Source organism: Argiope bruennichi, chromosome 1, assembly GCF_947563725.1.
Source record: "Argiope bruennichi chromosome 1, qqArgBrue1.1, whole genome shotgun sequence".
Classification (NCBI taxonomy): domain Eukaryota; kingdom Metazoa; phylum Arthropoda; class Arachnida; order Araneae; family Araneidae; genus Argiope; species Argiope bruennichi.
Window position 1 is genome coordinate 96,080,292 of NC_079151.1, and position 21,212 is coordinate 96,101,503.

General features: G+C 27.9%; 1 protein-coding gene across 2 annotated transcripts in view; it reads left to right on the plus strand.

The window, feature by feature from the left end:
- Positions 1–21,212, plus strand: part of LOC129962605 (uncharacterized) — a 294,801-nt gene that overhangs the window by 89,199 nt on the left and 184,390 nt on the right. For both annotated transcript variants that reach the window (XM_056076468.1, XM_056076553.1), the window contains exons 4-6: positions 3,543–3,812; positions 7,054–7,326; positions 10,618–10,872. In XM_056076468.1, the coding sequence (XP_055932443.1) occupies positions 3,543–3,812; positions 7,054–7,326; positions 10,618–10,872 (798 nt within the window). The remainder of the gene's footprint in view (positions 1–3,542; positions 3,813–7,053; positions 7,327–10,617; positions 10,873–21,212) is intronic.

Sequence of the window (21,212 nt, forward strand, 5' to 3'; positions counted from 1 at the left end):
TTATACCATCGAAATATTGATTCAGAAATTTTCAATTTTCAAATTATATAATAAGTGAAGCTACGAATTGTGAAATAAATTAAAGTATAAGAAGTGGGAAATAATCAATTTTTTTCTATCGAAAACCATGAAACGCAATAAAGAAAGTAATATGCAATGTAATCTTAATAATTTTTATGTTATTCTACGGAAAGTAATTTTTAGATTATGAATATTGCTAAAGAGGATAAGAATATTCATTATTCTGGCAAATGTCAAATGTACAGATTGGGTGTAAATAGAATATTTATTCATAGAATTCTATGAATATTAATAGAAGCTCATATTTTTCCATGTAATTTTAAACTTCTGATGAGAATGTGAGTTTTAACATAAAGATATAGTAGATTTAACGTCATATTTTGGGCACAGTATTGCAACGCAAATGTATCTGAATTCGATTTGCATATAAGACTTGGACCAAATGTTTTTTTAAACCAAGATAAATATTATAAGTAATAAAGATTAAAGACAAACAAAAATTAATAATACATTTAAAAAAAATTGTCAGTGTATAAAAAATCTGGAGATAAAAATAAAACTCGTAATATCATATATTTTTGTCAAATAGCATTAGAGAGAAGATGTAAAGTGACAAAGAAAGAAAAACAAAACAATAAACAATCAATAGACAAAACAAAGTGCTTCCACAAATACAAACAAAAGCGTTTCCATCTGCCCGTCGTGCTTTTGCAATTTTTGTTTTGATTTCTAGATTGTTGACAAAAATATTTTTACACATTTAATTGTATTTTTTAAAATTTTTACATTTATTAAATTAAACTTCATAACTTTAATTGTTGTATTCTTTCACACCCTGAAAATACCAGAAATACTTTTATACACAGCTAAAGTTTGAACGTTTTGGAAGATTTATGTGTTTATTGCGAGCATGACACGCAAAGTAATCATTTAAAAGCCATCAGAAAGCTATGTACATTCTGTTTTGATGACAAATTTGAAATAAATCACTTGTTTATTCTGACAGTTACTTATTTTGCTTTATCTCACCTCATTTTGTAAAATGAATTACACGAAGGTACTTTCTGGACATAGATTATGGAAATATTTTATTAAACATAGCTTAAATCTTTTTTTAATGTGGTGAAATGCTAAAAGTATTGCAGACTTATTAAAAAGGATCAAAATAAATAGTACGATTTTATATTAAATCATACTGTTTGAAAATGTATTTATGTAATCTCTTCCATAAATATCAATATTCACTGACAGTAATAAAATATTTTATTCTTGAACTGATGATAAAGGGGAAAAAATATATATGAATTATATCTTATAACTATGTAATAATATGAATTATATTCGTTTAAAATCTATAGAATAAAATAAGTATATGTGTTACTATGTGATATAGTTATGAGTTTATATTGTTAGTTATATGAATTTTATATTGTTATATTGTTAGCTTATATGAGTTTTATATTGTTATATTGTTAGTTTATATGAATTATTAGATTATAGTTACTACATGATATATATACTATGTGATATATCACATAGTATATATAAAAAGATAATTCAAAATATTGTATATTTACTTTCGTGTACTGGTAAATCAATCCAAATAAACGGAAGACAACTCTCTCTCTCTCTCCTTATAAAAATATACCACACATTTTAAAATAATTTTTGTAGGAAACGGGAATTAGTATATTTTTAGAAGAAACTGTGATTTCTTGTCAAATAGATAAAATTTATTGATAGTATTTATTCATAAAATTCAAAACACCACATTATTTCTATTGAAAGATATCTAACCTTCTACAGAGTATTCTGGAAACATCTTATATATGCCAATTTGTTCACTTACTTCAAATTGAACTGCAACCCTATTAATAGCAATATGAACTAGCTTTTGATCTTTCTCCAGTTGTAATAATCTTGGCAATCCGCCTTTACGCTCACTATCAGTTAAATGTTTTTCTTTGGTATTTTTAATTGCAACTCGATAATAATTTCATGAAAATTCTCTTTTTTATAATAACGGATACTGCTTTATTTTACACAAAATACGATATTCTATTTATTGGAATAAAAGCTTATCAATTACTGAAAAACGAAAGTATGTCAACTAAAATTTATCATTATTTAAAAACTGTCACAACTACGTTATTAAGTTACTAAATTATTTGTCAGCTTCAATACTTTTCAAAATGTTTTAAAATATATATCGTATTTCTGGACAAAGAGAGTAAATTTTATTTGATTTCATTGATGATATTTTTGGTTCAAATCTCTCTTTGTAATCAATTTCCAATTAATAATTAAGAAATTATTAATTAAATGTGAATGGCAGTAACTGCTAAATTTTTTTTATTTGATAATATCTGGTAGAATAGCAAAATAGAATCACTATCTGCCATTAAAGAGTGTTATTTCAGTAGTTCATCCCATAGTATTTGATCTGAAACATTGTTTAATATTTTACCTATTTTTTTCATTTTAATAATATAAATGCCATACATGTAAAGATTATCTAATATCTGGCATAATCTGAAAGCAGTAGTAAAGCGACTTCGCCTAAAGAAATAAATTCTTAGCAACATGAAATAATAAAAAAAATATCGATATTACATCATGCATGCACCAGTTACGTCTGCACGTTCCTTTTATATTAAATGTATTAAAATTCTTATACTTACCAAGAAATTCCAATCAAATTTAGATAAACCATACAATTCGAAAGGACGAGACAAGCATATGCCTATTTGACTTGCATGTCGCTGAAATACTTATATGAGTCCATCAGATTCGTTAAATCTTCCTTCGTTGTGTAGTATCGTTGGTTATCAGTAGCAATCAACACTTAACAGCATATATATTCGTATGTCCTCTTATCATCGGATTCTGAGTATTCCTTACATAGAAGTGAATGCTATCTATTGAATTCTGTCCATGTCTGGCTTATAAACTAGAGTCTAGACTTCAGATCTGATAAAACTTCTGATTCAGATACATATGAGCAGCTTTCATTTTTTCGTCCTTAAATTGACTTATTTTATATTCCTAATGAAAGTATTTCGCAATAAATTTTTCTATACTTGAATTCTGAAATTTCGTATAATTATATACTCTTGCCAACAGTATAATTATGTTGATAATATTTTATTAATTAATAAATGAATTTTAGTTACATTTCGATTGTTCACGAAAGCTACTATATGATAGGATTATAATAGAGAAAAATAATTAATTGTAAAACCTCATAATAATTACATAAATAAATTATGAACTACATTAAAAAGCTTAAAAAAATCAAAACAAGCAAACATTTTGATGCAATTTAATTAAAATTCCATTTAATTAGAATATTTTTGTCTGAGTCTCAGACGCTTAAAATTTTTGTTTTACACACCAGATTTTTTATTTAGAATAATTCTTACTTTTCAATAAAATAACAGTAAAGTCTTTATTTATTTTTATTATATATATTTAGAACGAAATCAATATTTCCAACATTTTTATAATAAAATCTTTTCCAGGTGCATGTGACAGACTCTTCGTTGCAGAATCCTTAAGAGGAATGGAGCTGGATGGTTATAATGATCGTATTATTTCTAACAGTTCTCGTCTTTCTTGCCTGGAATCCTGTCTAAACAACAAAGCTTTTGTCTGCAAATCCGTTGAATTTGATTCCAAAACTGGAGAATGTAGACTCAGTCGACACGACCGTTTCGACAGAAAGTCAGATTTCAGAAAATCCTTATCAGCTTCCATGGAGTATTTCGATGTCACCTGCCCTTATGAACAACGTGAGAGTTGCAGATGTTTTATTTTATAAACAAAAAAAAAGCAATTTATACTTATAGAAATACTGATATTAGTTTAAATTATTCCATGGCCTTCAACAAAGGATACATTTACATAAATGGATTTTTCTCTATATGCTTTACCTCTGTAATAAACATTTTAATAAAAATGGCGGTTAGAATATATTTTCAACTAGTCGCCTTTGGCGACCAGCCGGTTCGCCAATCTTAATGTCCGTTAAAATTTTAATAATTAAATATTTTAAGCAATTTCTACTTTAATAGCTTCTTCATCAAAATATTTTAAAACTTCAAATTTTGATTATCATATAATTCATTCATAATATTATAAAGGCCTTCAGTCATAACGTAATATGTATCTCTCTCATTTTCTGTTAGCACCCGTAGAATTTATGCTTTAAATTAAAGTGGAAAGAATTTATCTTCAATTAATATAATAATATTTTTTACTGAAACAAAGCATTTTTTTTTTATAATCTGATTACTGAAAATAGAGTCACTCAGCGTTTAAACTTTATGGGCACTAAAGAATATCTTTTTTAATTTATGTAATATCTCAAGAGTTGGTTAACAAAATTTTCTTAGATTCATTATGAGCAGATAGATTAATTAACAATGTTTAAATTTAAATGCATCAAACACTAAGAAAATAAAACGAATCGTTTAAAATAAACGGTTGAAAACGGTAGAATTTATGCTTTAAATTAAAGTGGAAAGAATTTATCTTCAATTAATATAATAATATTTTTTACTGAAACAAAGCATTTTTTTTTATAATCTGATTACTGAAAATAGAGTCACTCAGCGTTTAAACTTTATGGGCACTAAAGAATATCTTTTTTAATTTATGTAATATCTCAAGAGTTGGTCAACAAAATTTTCTTAGATTCATTATGAGCAGATCGATTAATTAACAATGTTTAAATTTAAATGCATCAAACACTAAGAAAATAAAACGAATCGTTTAAAATAAACGGTTGAAAACGGTAGAATTTATGCTTTAAATTAAAGTGGAAAGAATTTATCTTCAATTAATATAATAATATTTTTTACTGAAACAAAGCATTTTTTTTTATAATCTGATTACTGAAAATAGAGTCACTCAGCGTTTAAACTTTATGGGCACTAAAGAATATCTTTTTTAATTTATGTAATATCTCAAGAGTTGGTCAACAAAATTTTCTTAGATTCATTATGAGCAGATCGATTCATTAACAATGTTTAAATTTAAATGCATCAAACACTAAGAAAATAAAACGAATCGTTTAAAATAAACGGTTGAAAACAGGTTTTAAAAAAACTACTTAAAAAACGATGTACTTAAAACTATAAACATATACAAAAAATATATAACTAACATAAATACAATTTAGTTACAAAAGCATGCAACTAACCCAAAAATAATTTAAATCATCCATTGATAACGTTGTCATGGCAACAATCAGAACAGAATGCGCATGCGTGAATTTTCTTCGCCGGTTACGTAACGCAAATACGTGATTTTTTTCTACGCCAGTTGGGGTAACGCTATGCGGATTAGAAATTTTTAATTTCCTTTATTCTGTTTTATTTTAATTCAAAAGTACTTCAGAATGAATCTGAAAGATTGATTCATTAACAATGTTTAATTTTAAATGCATCAAACACTAAGAAAATAAACAGAACCGATTGAAATAATCCGCCGAAAAATTTTAACCCTAGCCTCATTACTGTTGGGAGAAAAAAAACCTGAAGCCTTTCTCGTTTGGCGCTGGGGATAATGGAAGATTTTTTTGGCGGAAAAGTTGGCGGTGGGGAAAATGGAAGATTTTTTTGGCGGGAAAGTTAGTTTTTAATTAATAATTAAAATTCTAATTAAAAATTCAAAAAAAGAATCCCCAGGTGCACATTCCCAACCTCCAAGGTATACATGTACCAAATTTGGTAGCTGTATGTCAAACGGTCTGGCCTGTAGAGCGCCAACACACACACACACACACACACACATTGAGCTTTATTATAAGTATAGATGAATGCTGAAAGATGAAGAGATGGAAAATAGATTCGATTATTAGGACAATAAAATGCAGCTGTGGTTGATTTTAAATACAATTTCATCAATACCTGTAAGCAAAAGAAGATATAAAATATCTTTATATGAAATTAAAGCAAATAGAAGTCTTTATTTTTTTGCTTATGCCTGGATAATTCTTCCTCTTCGCACTACTCTTAAAAGTTCGAAAGTTTTTTTGAAGGACTTTGATGATATAAAATGAGTACTCTAAAATAAATATACATATAATGTTCAATCACAAAAATAATTGCTTATTAGTAGTGAATATGATATTATGCTCCTTAAAATACAAGGATTGACATATCTATTCATTGTAGCGTAATTATTATTAAAATATATCATATTAGTTTGTTATTTATTGATAAAATTCTTTAAAGAGCAATAATTTTTCAGACCAGAAAAATTGTGCCTAAAATAGTAGATAGTCATTCAGAAAGATAATTACTATCGACACTTGGAGATCGAGAGTTAATCCAAAATATTGATTTAAATATTATAATATAAATTATATTAAATGAAATCTAAAATCTTTAAACAATGTTTTAGATGATTTCGCATCTAAAACAAAGTTTTAAGTAATATAGATATTGCTCAGTTTCTATTTAATATGTTTTATAAATCTTTAATAAAGATTTAAGAGCTTTAATAAAGATAAAGATCTTTTATAAGGATTTAAATCTTTATGAAAATTAAAATATTTGATAAAGATTTTGAAAAAAAAATACGAAAAAGGTGGATAATCAAGATGAATTTGTATTAGATTTCAAATTATTAACTAAAATTCAAAATTTTAAAATCACAGAAAGACAATATGCTGACTGCGCTTTACTAAGTTTAAAAAAATAAGAACTAGAAAGAAAGCTTTCAACATTTTTATTCAAAGAATTTAATAATAAAAATTTAGTATCGCTGCAAATGAAGTGAGGAGGATTGTTAAGATTAGATGCCATTGCGTGAAACGAAAAGACGAAAATACAAAATATAAATGCTTTATTTCCTTTTTTAAGGCTAACTAACGAGAAATCGCAAGATCATATCCATCTCGATAATGGAGGCATTTTTAAATTCATATTCTAATACATAAATACAACGTTCTTAATTTTTTTTTTAAGTTGTTAGTGTCTTCTGACACTCAAACCATGAAAGTTAAAACATTTCATCTTTTCACAGCTTCCGAAGGATCAGCTGCAGAGATCGTTCCCTTAGGCAACGTGGAACATCCTTACAGTTTAGTTGAATACGAGGGGGTTACTGCCGAAGAATGTGGGGAACTTTGTGTCCGGAACGTCCTGTTTCCCTGTCGATCCTTTCTGTCCGGCCGTCTGGAAAATCAGCTGTATTGCGGATTAACCCACATAAATCGGGAAGGACTGGTACAGAATCCTGGTAGCCTGCATCTTTCCAGGAGCCTCAATTACTATGAGATTACAAGAAGCATAGAAGGTATGATTGCTACTTTCTATGTGATTTTTATCTTCTATTTTGGTTGCTTTATGGATGCCGTGTGCGGATTACCTAGCTGCAGCTGTGACCATGCCTTGTGGTTTTCGCTTCGGTGATTGTTGTTATTGGAAAGGAATTATTATGAATGATGGATCGCTCTATGTATAAAAATAGTTAATGGAGATTCTTTTTTTAGGGATATTTCAAAATGAAGCATTATAATTTTGCTATCAAGCCATCTTCTTCATGAAAATGATATATTAAGAGAATCTTTAAACATCGCATGACTTTATAATATATTGTTGCTTGAGGGGAAAAAATGGAGGGTAAATTATCTAAACTATGAAGCGTTCATGCGAATGCTGATATTGATATACGATTATTTCATAGAACTCTAAATAAAGAGTATCATTAACTTAATAATACGTAGAAAGTTTTGTTTAAGGGAGAAATATGTGATAAACATAATTTCGCCATTATTCTACCTGAAAATTAAGGATTAATTTTTAAACACGAATTCCTGTAACACAGTTATTTTGATAAACTAATATTTAAGAAACTCTAGGTATAAACAGTAGAATTTGACATATAATTTCCAATGGAATCGGGTCTCAAACCTGAAACCTTCTAGTGAAGTTTTTTCGTGGAAAAACAAATAACAATTGCTTATACAACTATCGGAAGTGAAAGCATATTTTTTAAATGATAATTTCATGTAAATAGTGACTTCAATGAACTAGTACTTATAAGAACTCTAGGTTTAGTTTTAATTTAGTTATATAAACACCCAGTGTTAAAGCAACGCTAGGGGTATTTCGGGACAGACCTCGGAGTCACGGCCAGATGACAAGGACGGCACATGAGCTGGCACTCCCCTCTCTAAACTTCCACATCTTACCAGTGGGAGGATGTTGGGCCCTGACGGATTTGATGGGCACCATATCCGCTTACACTTTGGTTTTCCAATGGAATCGGGTCTCAAACCTTAAACCCTCTGGTTCCGAAGCCGAAACCTTACCAGTAGGCCACCATGGCTGCAAAAAACTATAGGAATATAAAAAGAACAATTATATAACTTCGAGTAGATTAGTATGTGTACCTGAAACAAAGAAGGGATTTTATTAAAAGATTAACATCAAAAATAGGGGACCAAAGAGGCCAACAAGGAAAAATGGCATGACTTAGCATTATAATGCATTAAAATTTTCAATTGCATGATAATGATACTTCAATTTTAAGAACAAAGATATATTTTAAAAATATATTACCATAATGCTATTTTATTAATAGTGTCGTAGAAATTTTGAATTAATCTGTTGTAATTGCAAAATATAATCAGATTTATCTTCTCTTATAATTCAGCAATCTTTAAAAATTAAAAATCCCGAATTAACACTCATCCAGAATCTTAAAGTTTTATTTCATATGCATTGTATTTTTGATTTAAAAATTGAACATGTTATTTAATAGAAACTAAAACTTGTAAATGAATAAATTTTGAGAAATTCTTATGTGAAATAAAGAAAACACATTTTAATTTCTCCACTTATACTTGTAGCCATGCAGCACATTTTGAAATAGTCCCATATGTATTGTAAATTAAAATTTTAATAAATTCAAGATACTTTATAAAGAGGAAGTTTATAATAATTAGAAATGTATTATTTATTAATGAATTATTTCATTTTATAGAATAAATTGCTTTCTGTCGCACGATAATTCTTTTAAACAGAGAACGACTTTTTTTATATAAATTTTGAATTAAAATATGTTATTATAGAATATTTACCATGCCATTTTACTGAAAATGCACTCTGAAATAATACAAGAATGGCTTTGCTGCGAGTGTTCAATTTTTGACGCTATCATGCATAAAATCATATTTTCTCATTTTCACCCCGATTTCATTGCAGATGTAACATTATTCTGGTAATCATTTGATATCCTACGCGTCTGAATATAACCCCAGTAGTAATCGTAAATGAAATTCTGCTGCAGTTTATTTCAGTTATGTTGCACAACATCATCAGCTAACTATTCGAATTAAATAAAGATTCCAATATTAGTCTCTATATGAAAAGCTCAGAATTTCTAAGCCAAATGCTTTAGAGTTAAAATCGCCGTATAATTTTAATTTGCATTTTTTTAAATTTGACATTATAATAATTTAAATAAATTTTGACAATACTTATTATAATTCTAGATAATCTATTTTTTTACTTTTAATTTTAATAAATTTTGACTTAAATCGATTTATTATTTTAATAATGTACCTACTGGTATAATTTGAATAACAAAACGATTAATTAAATTCTGCCTTTTATTTCATTACATTCATAATGTAATGAATTGAAAATTTGGCTTAAATACTGAGTAACACTTAAATTAAAAGGTTTAAATATTTAGGATGCTATTCTCTAAGTTTATTTTTGTTAATTCTATTCATTTTCAATCAAGTCTATTCTAGTTAGACATAAATTTTAACATTAATAATTGCATTATCACCACTATGCATGCATTACACCATTAATTATTACATTATTGCAAATATATATACATCTTAATAATAAAATTTTTAATTTTAACATTAATTTTAATAAGCATTAAATTAAATTATCTATCCCTTTTATATCTTACACGTCTGCAAATAATCTCAATAGTAATTATCAGTTAAATTCTGAGTTATACTCTTAGTATGTCATACAATGTAAACGACAGACTGTTTGCTTTAAACAATGGATCCTAATAGTCTCTTGTTAACATTTTAATAAACATTAAATTATATTAATTGCCTTTACAACAAACATTTATATCCTACTGGTAATCTAATACTAATAATTAGATAAATTCTAATTTAGTATGTTTCAGAATGTCTTATATTTAAACGACAGTTTATTTGATTTAAATATTGAATCAAAGATGTTATTGTGTAATTCCAAAGTTTAGAATTTCGAAACCCTAAATTTTAAAACTCTAGCGAAATACTGTTTGAGTCCTTAATACATTTACTTTATAAGTGTTTTTCTAGTTGATTTAAAAAGAAAAAATGAAAATTCAGATAAATCGTTCACTAAAAAAAAATTCTCCATTTCGAATTTCTTATTATTTTAAACATAAGCCTATTTTTTTTATTCGATAAATGAGAAGGATTGTTCCACAAAATAAGCCTCATTTCACTTCGTTAGTTTTGATCTTTTTTCTTTTGTTTTTATTAATTCTTTTCTTTTCTTGTAGCTTCGTGAAAATTACGAACCCTTACGTATTTAACAGAGTGTCAATTTGGTATTTCAGGATGTGATCCCAGTGATATTCATTTCGAATTAGTGGCAGGAACCAGCCTGGGCACTGACCCCTACTTAATGTCATCCGATTTGAACCCACATGAATGTTTGGAACAATGCAAGAAGGACCGGCGTTGTCGATCGGTCAGCATTGACTACAAAAAAGGATCGTGTCAGTATCACTCGGAGGGCATTAGTGCTATTGCTGACACTAAACTTCAACCTAATGGAAATTTCAATTATTTCGAGAAAATATGTTTCCCAGGTAAGTGTGTTCCTAGATCAATATATGATTCCTGTTCCTAGAAGAATTCCTGAGTTGTATGAGACACAATTTAGCTAAAGGAAGCATTTAACTTGTATAAATATTCTTTAGATGTTATATTATTTCAATGAACGTGAAAAAACAACCATATTAAAAATAAAATTAACAAATAATTACTCGAAATCATTTGGATGTTGCTACCAATTCAATGGAAAATTATTCAGTAAACTTTAATAATTGTCTTGCAATACAAATATCCAGAATTTCAGGTTCTCAACTCCTTGGAATTCATCTACAAATTTGGGCTTTACAACTTACACTCTGGCTTAAAAATTAAAAATAGAACACAATAATAACAAATGCAACGATCCAGATGGTAATTATTCCAAGCCTACTAAATAAATTTGGAATAGAATTAGACGACAAACATTATTGATACTTTTGACACAACAAAAAAATAAAGGACATTGATGATATTTTACTCACCGAAAAAATCTATGAAACAAGTATCTTCTTTATCTCAAATTAATATCGTCTGTCAACAATTTTTTTTTTTTTTATCAAAAACAATTTTTATTAAACACCATCTGCCGATTCCTCTTCGATTATTGACGATTTTTGAACTACAATGCGAATTTTGATTTCTTAATATTATAAAATAACCTTTTTAAGATCATGATCAGTATATTTTCTTATCGAAAGAAAAAATTAAGTATCTGTTCCAAATAAATTTTAAGCTGTTTTCTCTGGGTATTGTAAATTTTTTAAGTTAAAATTTAATCTCTTAAACAAAGAAGCTACTCGAACCTAAAAACTTCTTGTCCCTTCCATGGGCTATTATATACAATCAGAATCTTGAATCTGAAATTTATATATACATATATATATATATATATATATATATATATATATATATATATATATATATATATATATATATATATATATATATATATATATATATATATATATATATATATATATATATATATACACGATAAAAGTTTACACAAAAAGTGATTTTTATCTGGATTAGTAATTAATTAGCTTAAAATGTACAATGAGTCCAATATAAAAACTTTACGACTTAGAAATATATATATGTGTTCGTGTTTTCTAACATATTATAGAATAATTAGGCAGAGATGAATTTCCGGATATATTATCTATTATTTTAAAAAGTTATGTATGTTTGTGTGCGAAGAGTTGTCTTAAGAATTACGAAGGCCTGGGCTAGAGAAATTTGGCACCCCTTCAAAGTCATCACAAAAAATTTAAATGCTTATGGTTCAACAAAAATACTTACCTAATAAAAGGAGTGAAGGAAAAAAAATTCTACTGTTTCCACATTAATGATTTGCTATTTTGATATTTAATGGCTTCAAAATATGGATTTGTGCAAAAAAACCTTTAACCCGCTTAATCGTGTAAGTGTTAAATTTAGAGGTTACATTATAAGAAAACTCAATAATGCACTTTATATTTAAACTAAAATAATGAATAACAGATAAACATTTATTATTTTACTTAAAAATTAATTTAATTAATTTAAGTTGTTCAGATGATTTTAATTCATTAAGAAAAATTAAGAAAATTAAGAATTAAAAAAATAATTAAGAATTTAATTCATTAAGAAAAATTAAAAAATTAAGAAAATTATTAATAAAAAAAAAGAAAATTATTGTATTCAAATATCAGAATATAAAAATCAATTAATTAGAAAAATAAAATAACAAATATTATATTTTATTATCACAAAAATAATATAACAATGATATGTTTTGTTCCAAATTAAAAGGAATCATATATACTGTTCTTTTTAACTGCCATTAGATCAACGGCTCTTAGAAAAAAAAATTATTCTGAATAAACTAATTGATTAAATAACAAATGATGAATAATCTTAAACCAAATGCCTATGCATTTTGCACTCAATACATTTCTATTTACTCAAAGAAGATGTCAATGAGAAGTCACTAACGGATTATACTAATGAATCAATGAGATGTCACTAATGGATTACACAGCTTTTATTCTGTTTTTTAATATGAATTTAGCTCCAAAAAGAATTTTTTCTCAAAGTACATCGTTAAATGTAGTAATAAGAAATAAACAATAAAAAAGTAAGATGCTGAAATCCCCTTAAAAATTCCTAGAAGACACTAATTTCAACCATTTTCAGCCGGTTGTAACTGACCAATTATACGCAGCCCTATCCTTCTCAAATAATCATTTAATTTACGTCATCCATCACAGATTGGGAGATAAGCTTGTCATGCTAATGAAGTCCTTCACTCTGCGCTGAGGCATGACAGAAGACAAAATTACAACCAATCAAATGATAGTTACTCCAAGCCTAAGTCATTACAGATGCTTTTCAGTAGACGATAAATACCTGTCTTTTTAACTGTAACGAGTGCAAATTAATAAAAACATAAATGTCTAATGGATCTTTAAGAACAGTGTTGGAGTTTCTAATACATGAAGAAATATATAGAAGAACGAATTTTTCCTCGCTATCTCGCGGATGTTTTTTTTTTTTTTTTTTGTCTACTTGCAGCAAAAATTACAATGCAGCTGTATTCATGAAGCATCATTTATATGCAGCTGCTCTTAAATTACTGTAAAATAGGAACTTAGTAGCTAATAATTTGTAACCAGATTTCGTGAAGATTGTTTTATAATAAATGAACAATAAAAGAAATTCCTATTAAGGGGAAACAAACATGATGGATTTACTTTCTTTTTTATTTAATTTGAATTATTGCCTGCATTTAATAACAAAAAGAATCAACTTATTTATTAGTGCTTAATTGTTCTTATCATTTCCGCAACTACATACAAGAGATCAGGCGCAGAAAACATTTTACTTAACCAGCAAAAACAGCATATCGATATTTGGAATGTTTTAGATAAATCAATACACTTGGACATCTAAAATGAAGTTCCGCTGATTGGCGTATCTTCTTAGAGACGATTAATAGAGTGGTCTAAAATGGAGCTTTTATATAAGATAGTAACATTCCAAATTTCGAAGCTCATTTAATGTTAGTCGCAACACAATAGATCTTTATTAAAATTTCAATGCCTCAAGAATATTTTATTAAATATTTTTCATAGGAAAGAGGTCTGTATAAAACATAAAATTAGTAATTTATCCGAATATTTACCGACTCAAACTGCATAAATTAGTATTCTTAACTTCATTTAGACCATTTTTCCCATTATATGTATAGATTATGTTAATTTTATATAGTGTATGTTTAGAAACTGGACTTTGAAACCCAAAAAGAGTAGTTATCCTGTTAATATCACATTGTTAAATTAAAAAAAAAAATACTGAAATTTCTACGAAATAAATAATATAACTTCTTATTCAAAAATGATTAAACCACGCGGACTTCTTAATTTTTTTTTTAAAAATAAACAAAATAATTTTATTAAATAGTAGTTTCGAAGACAGTAAAGAGACTTTCGATTTTTTAACTTTGTTTTATTTCCGTTCCGGGAGCCCTTATTTTTTGCACAAACAGAAGCGAAGAGCAAAACCCAGAACGATACAACACGAAATGAGGAAAATATAATGAAAATGTTATCCCTGTGAATATATACTGTGATATTTTAATAGGGATTTCTAACACGTGTCAATCACAAGTAAGGGAAACACAGGGATCTTTTAGTGCAATTTGTTTATATCAGCAATATTTTATCCCTTCATTCGGAGTATGGGAGCGTGTAGGCTTTTAGCCTTTTCAGCAATTTTAGAACTCATGTTGAATTAATTAAATAGAAAAAGTGGAATGGGATCAGGAAATAAGAGAATATTTTAGAATGAAGTTTATATGGGCTAAATTAAGCTAAAAATTAGGAAATTAATTGAATTTAAATTCAATTTTAAAATATCATTACACACACACACTCACACACACACACACACACACACACACATATATATATATTACAGAATTATTGTAGATATTTAAACATAGAAACTTTAATTTTTGCATTTACCTTTCTAGAAAATAAAGTTAATGTTTATTTTATTTTCTATAGACATGTGCTGAAAATTAGTTTTTTTACGGTTTACTTTGCAATAAGATTAACTTAATATTTTAACATGAGACTTTATCAAGGTGATAGCAACACGTTAATAAAAGCTAATTTTACCCATGCATGCATAATGTGCTCCTGCAGATTACATTTGATTTTGATTTTGGGTAAAATAAATCGTTGTAAAATAAGCAAAAAATATTTTTTTCCTTAAAAATAGAAACTTAATTTATATGTTAAAACTTAGTGTCATTAAAACGACATTTTTTTTTAAATTCTAAGAGTATTTAAAAATCATTTTTATTCTACAAAATTTTTGGATGTTTCGAGGAAAAGCACCAAAATTTCGTCAAGTTTTTATTAAAATTTTAATTAATACTTCGAGAAAAATCACTCAAGTTCATATTTCCACCACCCGAAATAAATATGTGCTAAATTTGGTAGTTCTAGATCAAATAATCAAGCCTGTAGACCACCAAGACACATTTATTTTTTATTATAAGTAAATATAAGGAAAGATAACGATTTGAACATTTTATTAAAATGACGAACATTAACTAACAATTTGAACAAAATTAAAATACTCTCACAGTCGTATCTGAGTTTATGAATCATGCCATAGTGAATTGAACAATTAAACTTATCTCCAAATTACCGATTCTGAAAGCTATGGTTCCTGCTAAAAGGAAATTATAAATTACTACAGCTTTCACACACACACACCTTTTCAGGATGCTAAAGCACCTAATTACCTTCCCCTTTTATTGTTAATTCGTCCGTAGGCTTGTGAGATCTGTTTTCCGATTTCGCCGTTTTAAATTAATTTTTTCATTAAAATATTACTTTTAAAAAACTGCTTAGGAATTTTTGAAGTAGTTTTCGATTTCCTCTTAGTAATGACAGGATAATGTTTATGATGGTGATAAAACAATGACATGATAGAACTTTTGATCGTTGCTTCCTTAATGTTACAGAGAAATTGCATTTAAGAAGTAATGAATGCAATTCTTGCCGACTGATTTTGGCGATTTACTGAATTCAATTTTGATTTGGTTTGGTTCAGCAAAATTACGCCCTAGATTTCGGATGTGAAATGCGCTCATTCTTTAAACTAATTTAGTGGGTGAGTTCCCTTAACCAGGAAAGAAGAAAAGTTACAGGTAGTTAGTTAAAAGTTTTATCTGGTATAAGGAAAATTAGTCTTCATAGAGCTATTGTTACATTTTTATAAAGAATGTTGCATACTAATATCTAAACTCGAAGCCGTCTCTAAAATTGAAGAAATATTCTGGCCGAAATTGTGGTAATATCTCATACTAGTTGCCATCTTGCATTGTATTACCAAATGTATAACTTGTGATTCAATATGCCTTGCTTCGATTAAAAAAGGTTAAACAAGAAAAAAAGGTCTATTATAATAAATAGCGAACTTGAAAATAACCGCAGAAAAAAAAAATGTTATTATTCTCTTATAAATGCATCATTACCTTTAAACCCGTAGGTCCAAAGTTCTAAGAAAAATGTCGACTTCTCTCATTGGCGGAAATTTCTCTAACAGGGACGATGAACGAGAAGGTTGGGGGGAATCGATTAACCTGTCACACATCTTTTAGGCTATAAGCAAGTGGTTCAAGGCCATCCCCAGTTCTTTTAAATTACCAAAAACAGCCGTTCCTGGAATTGTCTAATGTCGCTGTTCCCTGGTCTGCGAAGAATGCTCTTATTACTTATTGAATGACTAGAAATAATTGAGGGGAAAATGTTTAAAATAACGTGGATATTTAAAAATGAGAGACTCTGGACTTTAACCACTTTTATAGTATTTCGATAAACCTAACTTTGATAACCTCAAACTATTTGTTTTACTTTGAAATATGATCCCATAAAAATTGTTATTAAATTACGAACTATTAGATTTTGTCTTTAAAATCTGTCTTTATAAAAAAAAAATGTTCTATAATCTTTATAAATATGGTTATTTCGATTTTTTTACTAGATGTTTTACTATCAAAAATTATGCTTTAATATACAGGGTGGTTATAATTAAAGTTCCACTTTGTAAATGCATATAAAAGGATAACTACAGAACCAAATGTTATCAAACTTAATAATAATTTAAAGGAAGTCTTGGGAATTTCTTTTCTGTCAAAAAGTAAAAGTTCAAAAGCTCACTTCCAGGTGTAAAATGGCGCTGTATGCAATATTGTTAAGCAAAATAGGATATGAAGATATCGGTTTAAAATGTGTTTAATCGTTTCTGAAACATGTTACAAAGCATGTTCAGTGTGAGTTATCTCAAAAGCACTGTTTATAATCTAAACAATTTGACGGAATTGAAAGAGGAGATACACCGGCATGTGTGTAAATTTCCATCTGATATGCTAAGAGCTACTGTTGAGAATGCAGTAATGCGATTTATCTTACTTTCAGAAAATGGTGGAAGCATCATTGAACATGCTTTGTAACACGTTTCAAAAACGATTAAACACATTTTAAACCGAAGTCTTCATGCCCTATTTTATTTAATCGCATTTTGCTTAACAATATTGCATACAGAGCCATTATTTCTCTTCTGACGTTGATTTTTTTTTTGGGGGGGGGAAAGAAATTTTCGTGATTTTCTTTAAACCATTACCAAGTTTGATAACATTTGGTTCAGTAGTTTTCCTTTTATGACTATTTCAAAGTGGAACTTCAATTATAACCACCTTGTAATTAATAATAAGCAATAATTTAAAATTTTAACAATTCCTCCAGAATTAATTCACTGTTAGGTTTATATATCTCATCTTCACTACTAACTAATCTATTGTAAAATTACATATTATTCTCAAATTGCTAATAATTTTTATTTCTTGTATACGTAGAATGGAAAAAGTATAGTAATCGTCAAAAAATTGAACTCGAGATTTTGAGATCTCCACGTTGTATACCTACCTCAGTACGAAAATTTTATTTCTAGAAAATGTCCGTCCTGTCTGTCTGTGTCAAAGATAACTCTAAAACGCTTAGAACTAGACGGTTGAAATGTGGTACATGGCCTTTACATTAAATTTGCAGATTTCTATTAAATTTTGAGTAAAATCCTATCAGAGAAAGTCTATCTGTCCGGCTGTTCGAATATAAATTAACAAGCTAACTACAAACCGAAGAGTGCCAGATAAATATAACATTGGGTAAACAGATTTAGCATCTATAGTGTAGATAGCTGTCAAAGTTTGAAACAAAACCAACAACAGGTTGACAGTTTGGCGGTCTGTATTTTCAGAAACACATAAACGCGATAATTCAAAAAAGCATTAGCTTAAATGTATCAAATTTGGCATAGAATCTTTTGACTACAAATGCAGTTTTGTGTCAAATAGATTGAGAAAAACATGTCTAAAACACAAATTTGATTTTCGGATACTATAAACGCATGCGAGGGAATAATAGCCATATAACTCGCCAAGGGCGACACAATATTTCACAAAAATTATTAAATTTACTCCAAAAGTTAGCATTTGGTAACTATTAGCTTTTGGTGCTAATACTATGTAAGGCATTCTCTGGTCTGATAAATTTATTAGAGAGTATGCAAGAAATTCTTTTGGGGGAAGACAACATTCCCTTTGGTTTAAATTGTCATTGTTCGTAAATTCCTTAAACACTTTGGACAAATATTGAAAATGTTTCCATATAAAAGGAACATAAAAAAGAAAAGAATCTAAAAAAATAATCCAATCAAAGAGAAAGTTTTCCTCCTAATTTTATAGTCTCGATGCCTCGTACAGTATCTTTCAAGTGTTCTTAAATTGCAACTAACCTTACCATATAAATTTTTTTGCAGTTCTGATTTGCATTTATAACGTACTAGCCATTTTTGATCACAAGTTAGTTCACGAGGATGTTGTTAATGGTTTCATAATGTTTGTTAATGGTTTCAATAAAATATTTTGTGTAACTTTATAGTTATGGATTCCACAACAAAATATTTTTTAAAAAATAAAATCTTGATGGGCATATGATATACTAATTTAGAAACCTTACGTAGTACATGAACCATTCTTTTCGTGTACAAAGCATTTCCTTAATTTTTGGACTTATTTAAACAGCAATAATATTCATGCTTTTTCATAAAGCAGCAATATTTAAAAATGGGCTCACTAAAAAAATTAACATTACTTAATTTTGAAATTGAATTTTAATTCCAAGTACAATAAAATGTCAAAAATTTTTATACTGAACTTTACTTGACATCAAAAAATAAGCTGAGTATTCATTTCTTGGTCAACTATAGTGGAAAAAAGGGACGACACATTAGAAGCAACAATGAAAATGGTTCGAGTTTCACTTGGACAATAAAATACATGGTTTTAAAATATGAATAAAATATTTTTAAAAAATAATTAAAAACAAAAAAAAGTATCCCGCAAAAAAATTTTGTTCCGTCTAACAGATAATTTTTTGAATTTTAAAAAAGACGTAAGTATTTGATGAATAAATTGAATTTTAAAATGATGTAAATTTGTTATACTACTTTTGAAAGTAATGTTTCAGAAATTTCAAGATTTTATTTAATTAATCAAAATGTTAATTAATTTAAAAAAAAACAGCTCAAGGGTGTGTATTTACAAACTTCAAAGTAAAAATCTATCGTTTTTAATAGCTTTAGGGTAAGCCCTCATCTGCCTTACTGAGTGCCAACATATGCTCAGGCATGCATACACATTCATCTTTATTATTATAGTGGAAATACGGATTCCATTATATTCGAAACTTATTCCAATATCCCCTCATGCCTTTCAGGGAGTTTATTTTATTTCATTTGAGTAATAAACATTTTTTCATTTATAGATAAAAAAATCACATGTTTATTTCTATTTGGCACGTGCTGTGGTCATTACACATCCCACGATTTCAAGAAAAAAGCCATTTCGCTTTGATGCATTTTCTCTCCCCCCATTAAACAGACTTAAATGTCCATTATCAACTTATCAGGTTTTTAAATCGGCGTTTACGCTAAATCAGATTGAGGCGGGGCGTATAAGAAACCATTCGAATTATACCAAACACTCGGGAGCAAAACAATTTCTCCACATGTTCATTTTTTTTTATTTTCATTTTCATTTTCCAAGGCAAACGAAAACAAAATCTAAATGCTACCGACAACAACAGCAAGGAAAAAAAAATCACTTCTTAGGCGGCATATCACAGGATCACGAAAACGTAAAATATTGTGAGCTTAAGGGCGTATGAAAAAAGAAAGAAAGAAGAGAGAAAAAAAAAAGGAATTCGCAAGCGCAGCGAAAATACGCATTAAAGAATCATTAGTTTTTTGGGCAGACATAAATGCTTAGGACAATCCCAGAATTTGCTGGCTCAGTCCTTTTTGGCACGGGACACTGGGTGTTTGGTTTTACTTTTTTTCTTCGGTTATTTATTCTCGTGGGTGCTATTTTTCTTTCCATTTTTTTTAGCATTTACTTTATTTATTTAATTTCTTTTAGACATGGATTGAAAATGTGTCTGGATGGAAAATTGAGAGAAAACAGGATATGATTCGATTTTCTTTTTTTTTTATGTCGGGTTTATTTATCATGCCAAGGAGTTACATGGATCACGTAAGGGAAGAAAAGAAAAAAAAAATGGTGGAGGTGGAGGGATGGAGAGAATGAACGTCAAATTTAATTTTTATTTGAGGCTTGAGTGTTAAAAGTTGTATTCTTCTCTAAAATAATTCGGCGTTGTTTTTTTATTGAATTCATATAGTTACTTAATAGTTTCAGTAATAACACTTTCCAGATTTATTAAATGGCAAACCTGTGGATATTTATCTTGTATTATAAAGAATACATTATGCTTACATTATAAAGAAGGCACAAAATATATCTTTTTTGTGTTATATATGTAGTGATATCAATTTATCAGCTTTCTAAAAAGTAACTATTTTCTAATATCTCGAACTAAGGCTTCATTTTAATTTCTAAGGAACGTGATATCTTTTCTCAGCAATATTCCGTTGTAAGACTCTATAAGTTCTGAAAGCTTTCTTACGATCTCTTTTTTCAGCTTTTTGCCTTTCTATTCGATTTAAGGCAAGGTCCAGTAGTGGTTCGAATGAATAAATCTTGATAGTTGTTAATTCTTTACATTGTCATCCTGAAGAAGTAAAATATTCATAAAAGAACTTCAAGCTTATCTTCCCTTTTCCAGAAGAATTATTATACTGTATTCGTTTTAATTAAAATAAAAAACAAATGCTATAATTTATCTCAAATATTCCTGGTAGTTCCTATTTTTCTGTTATG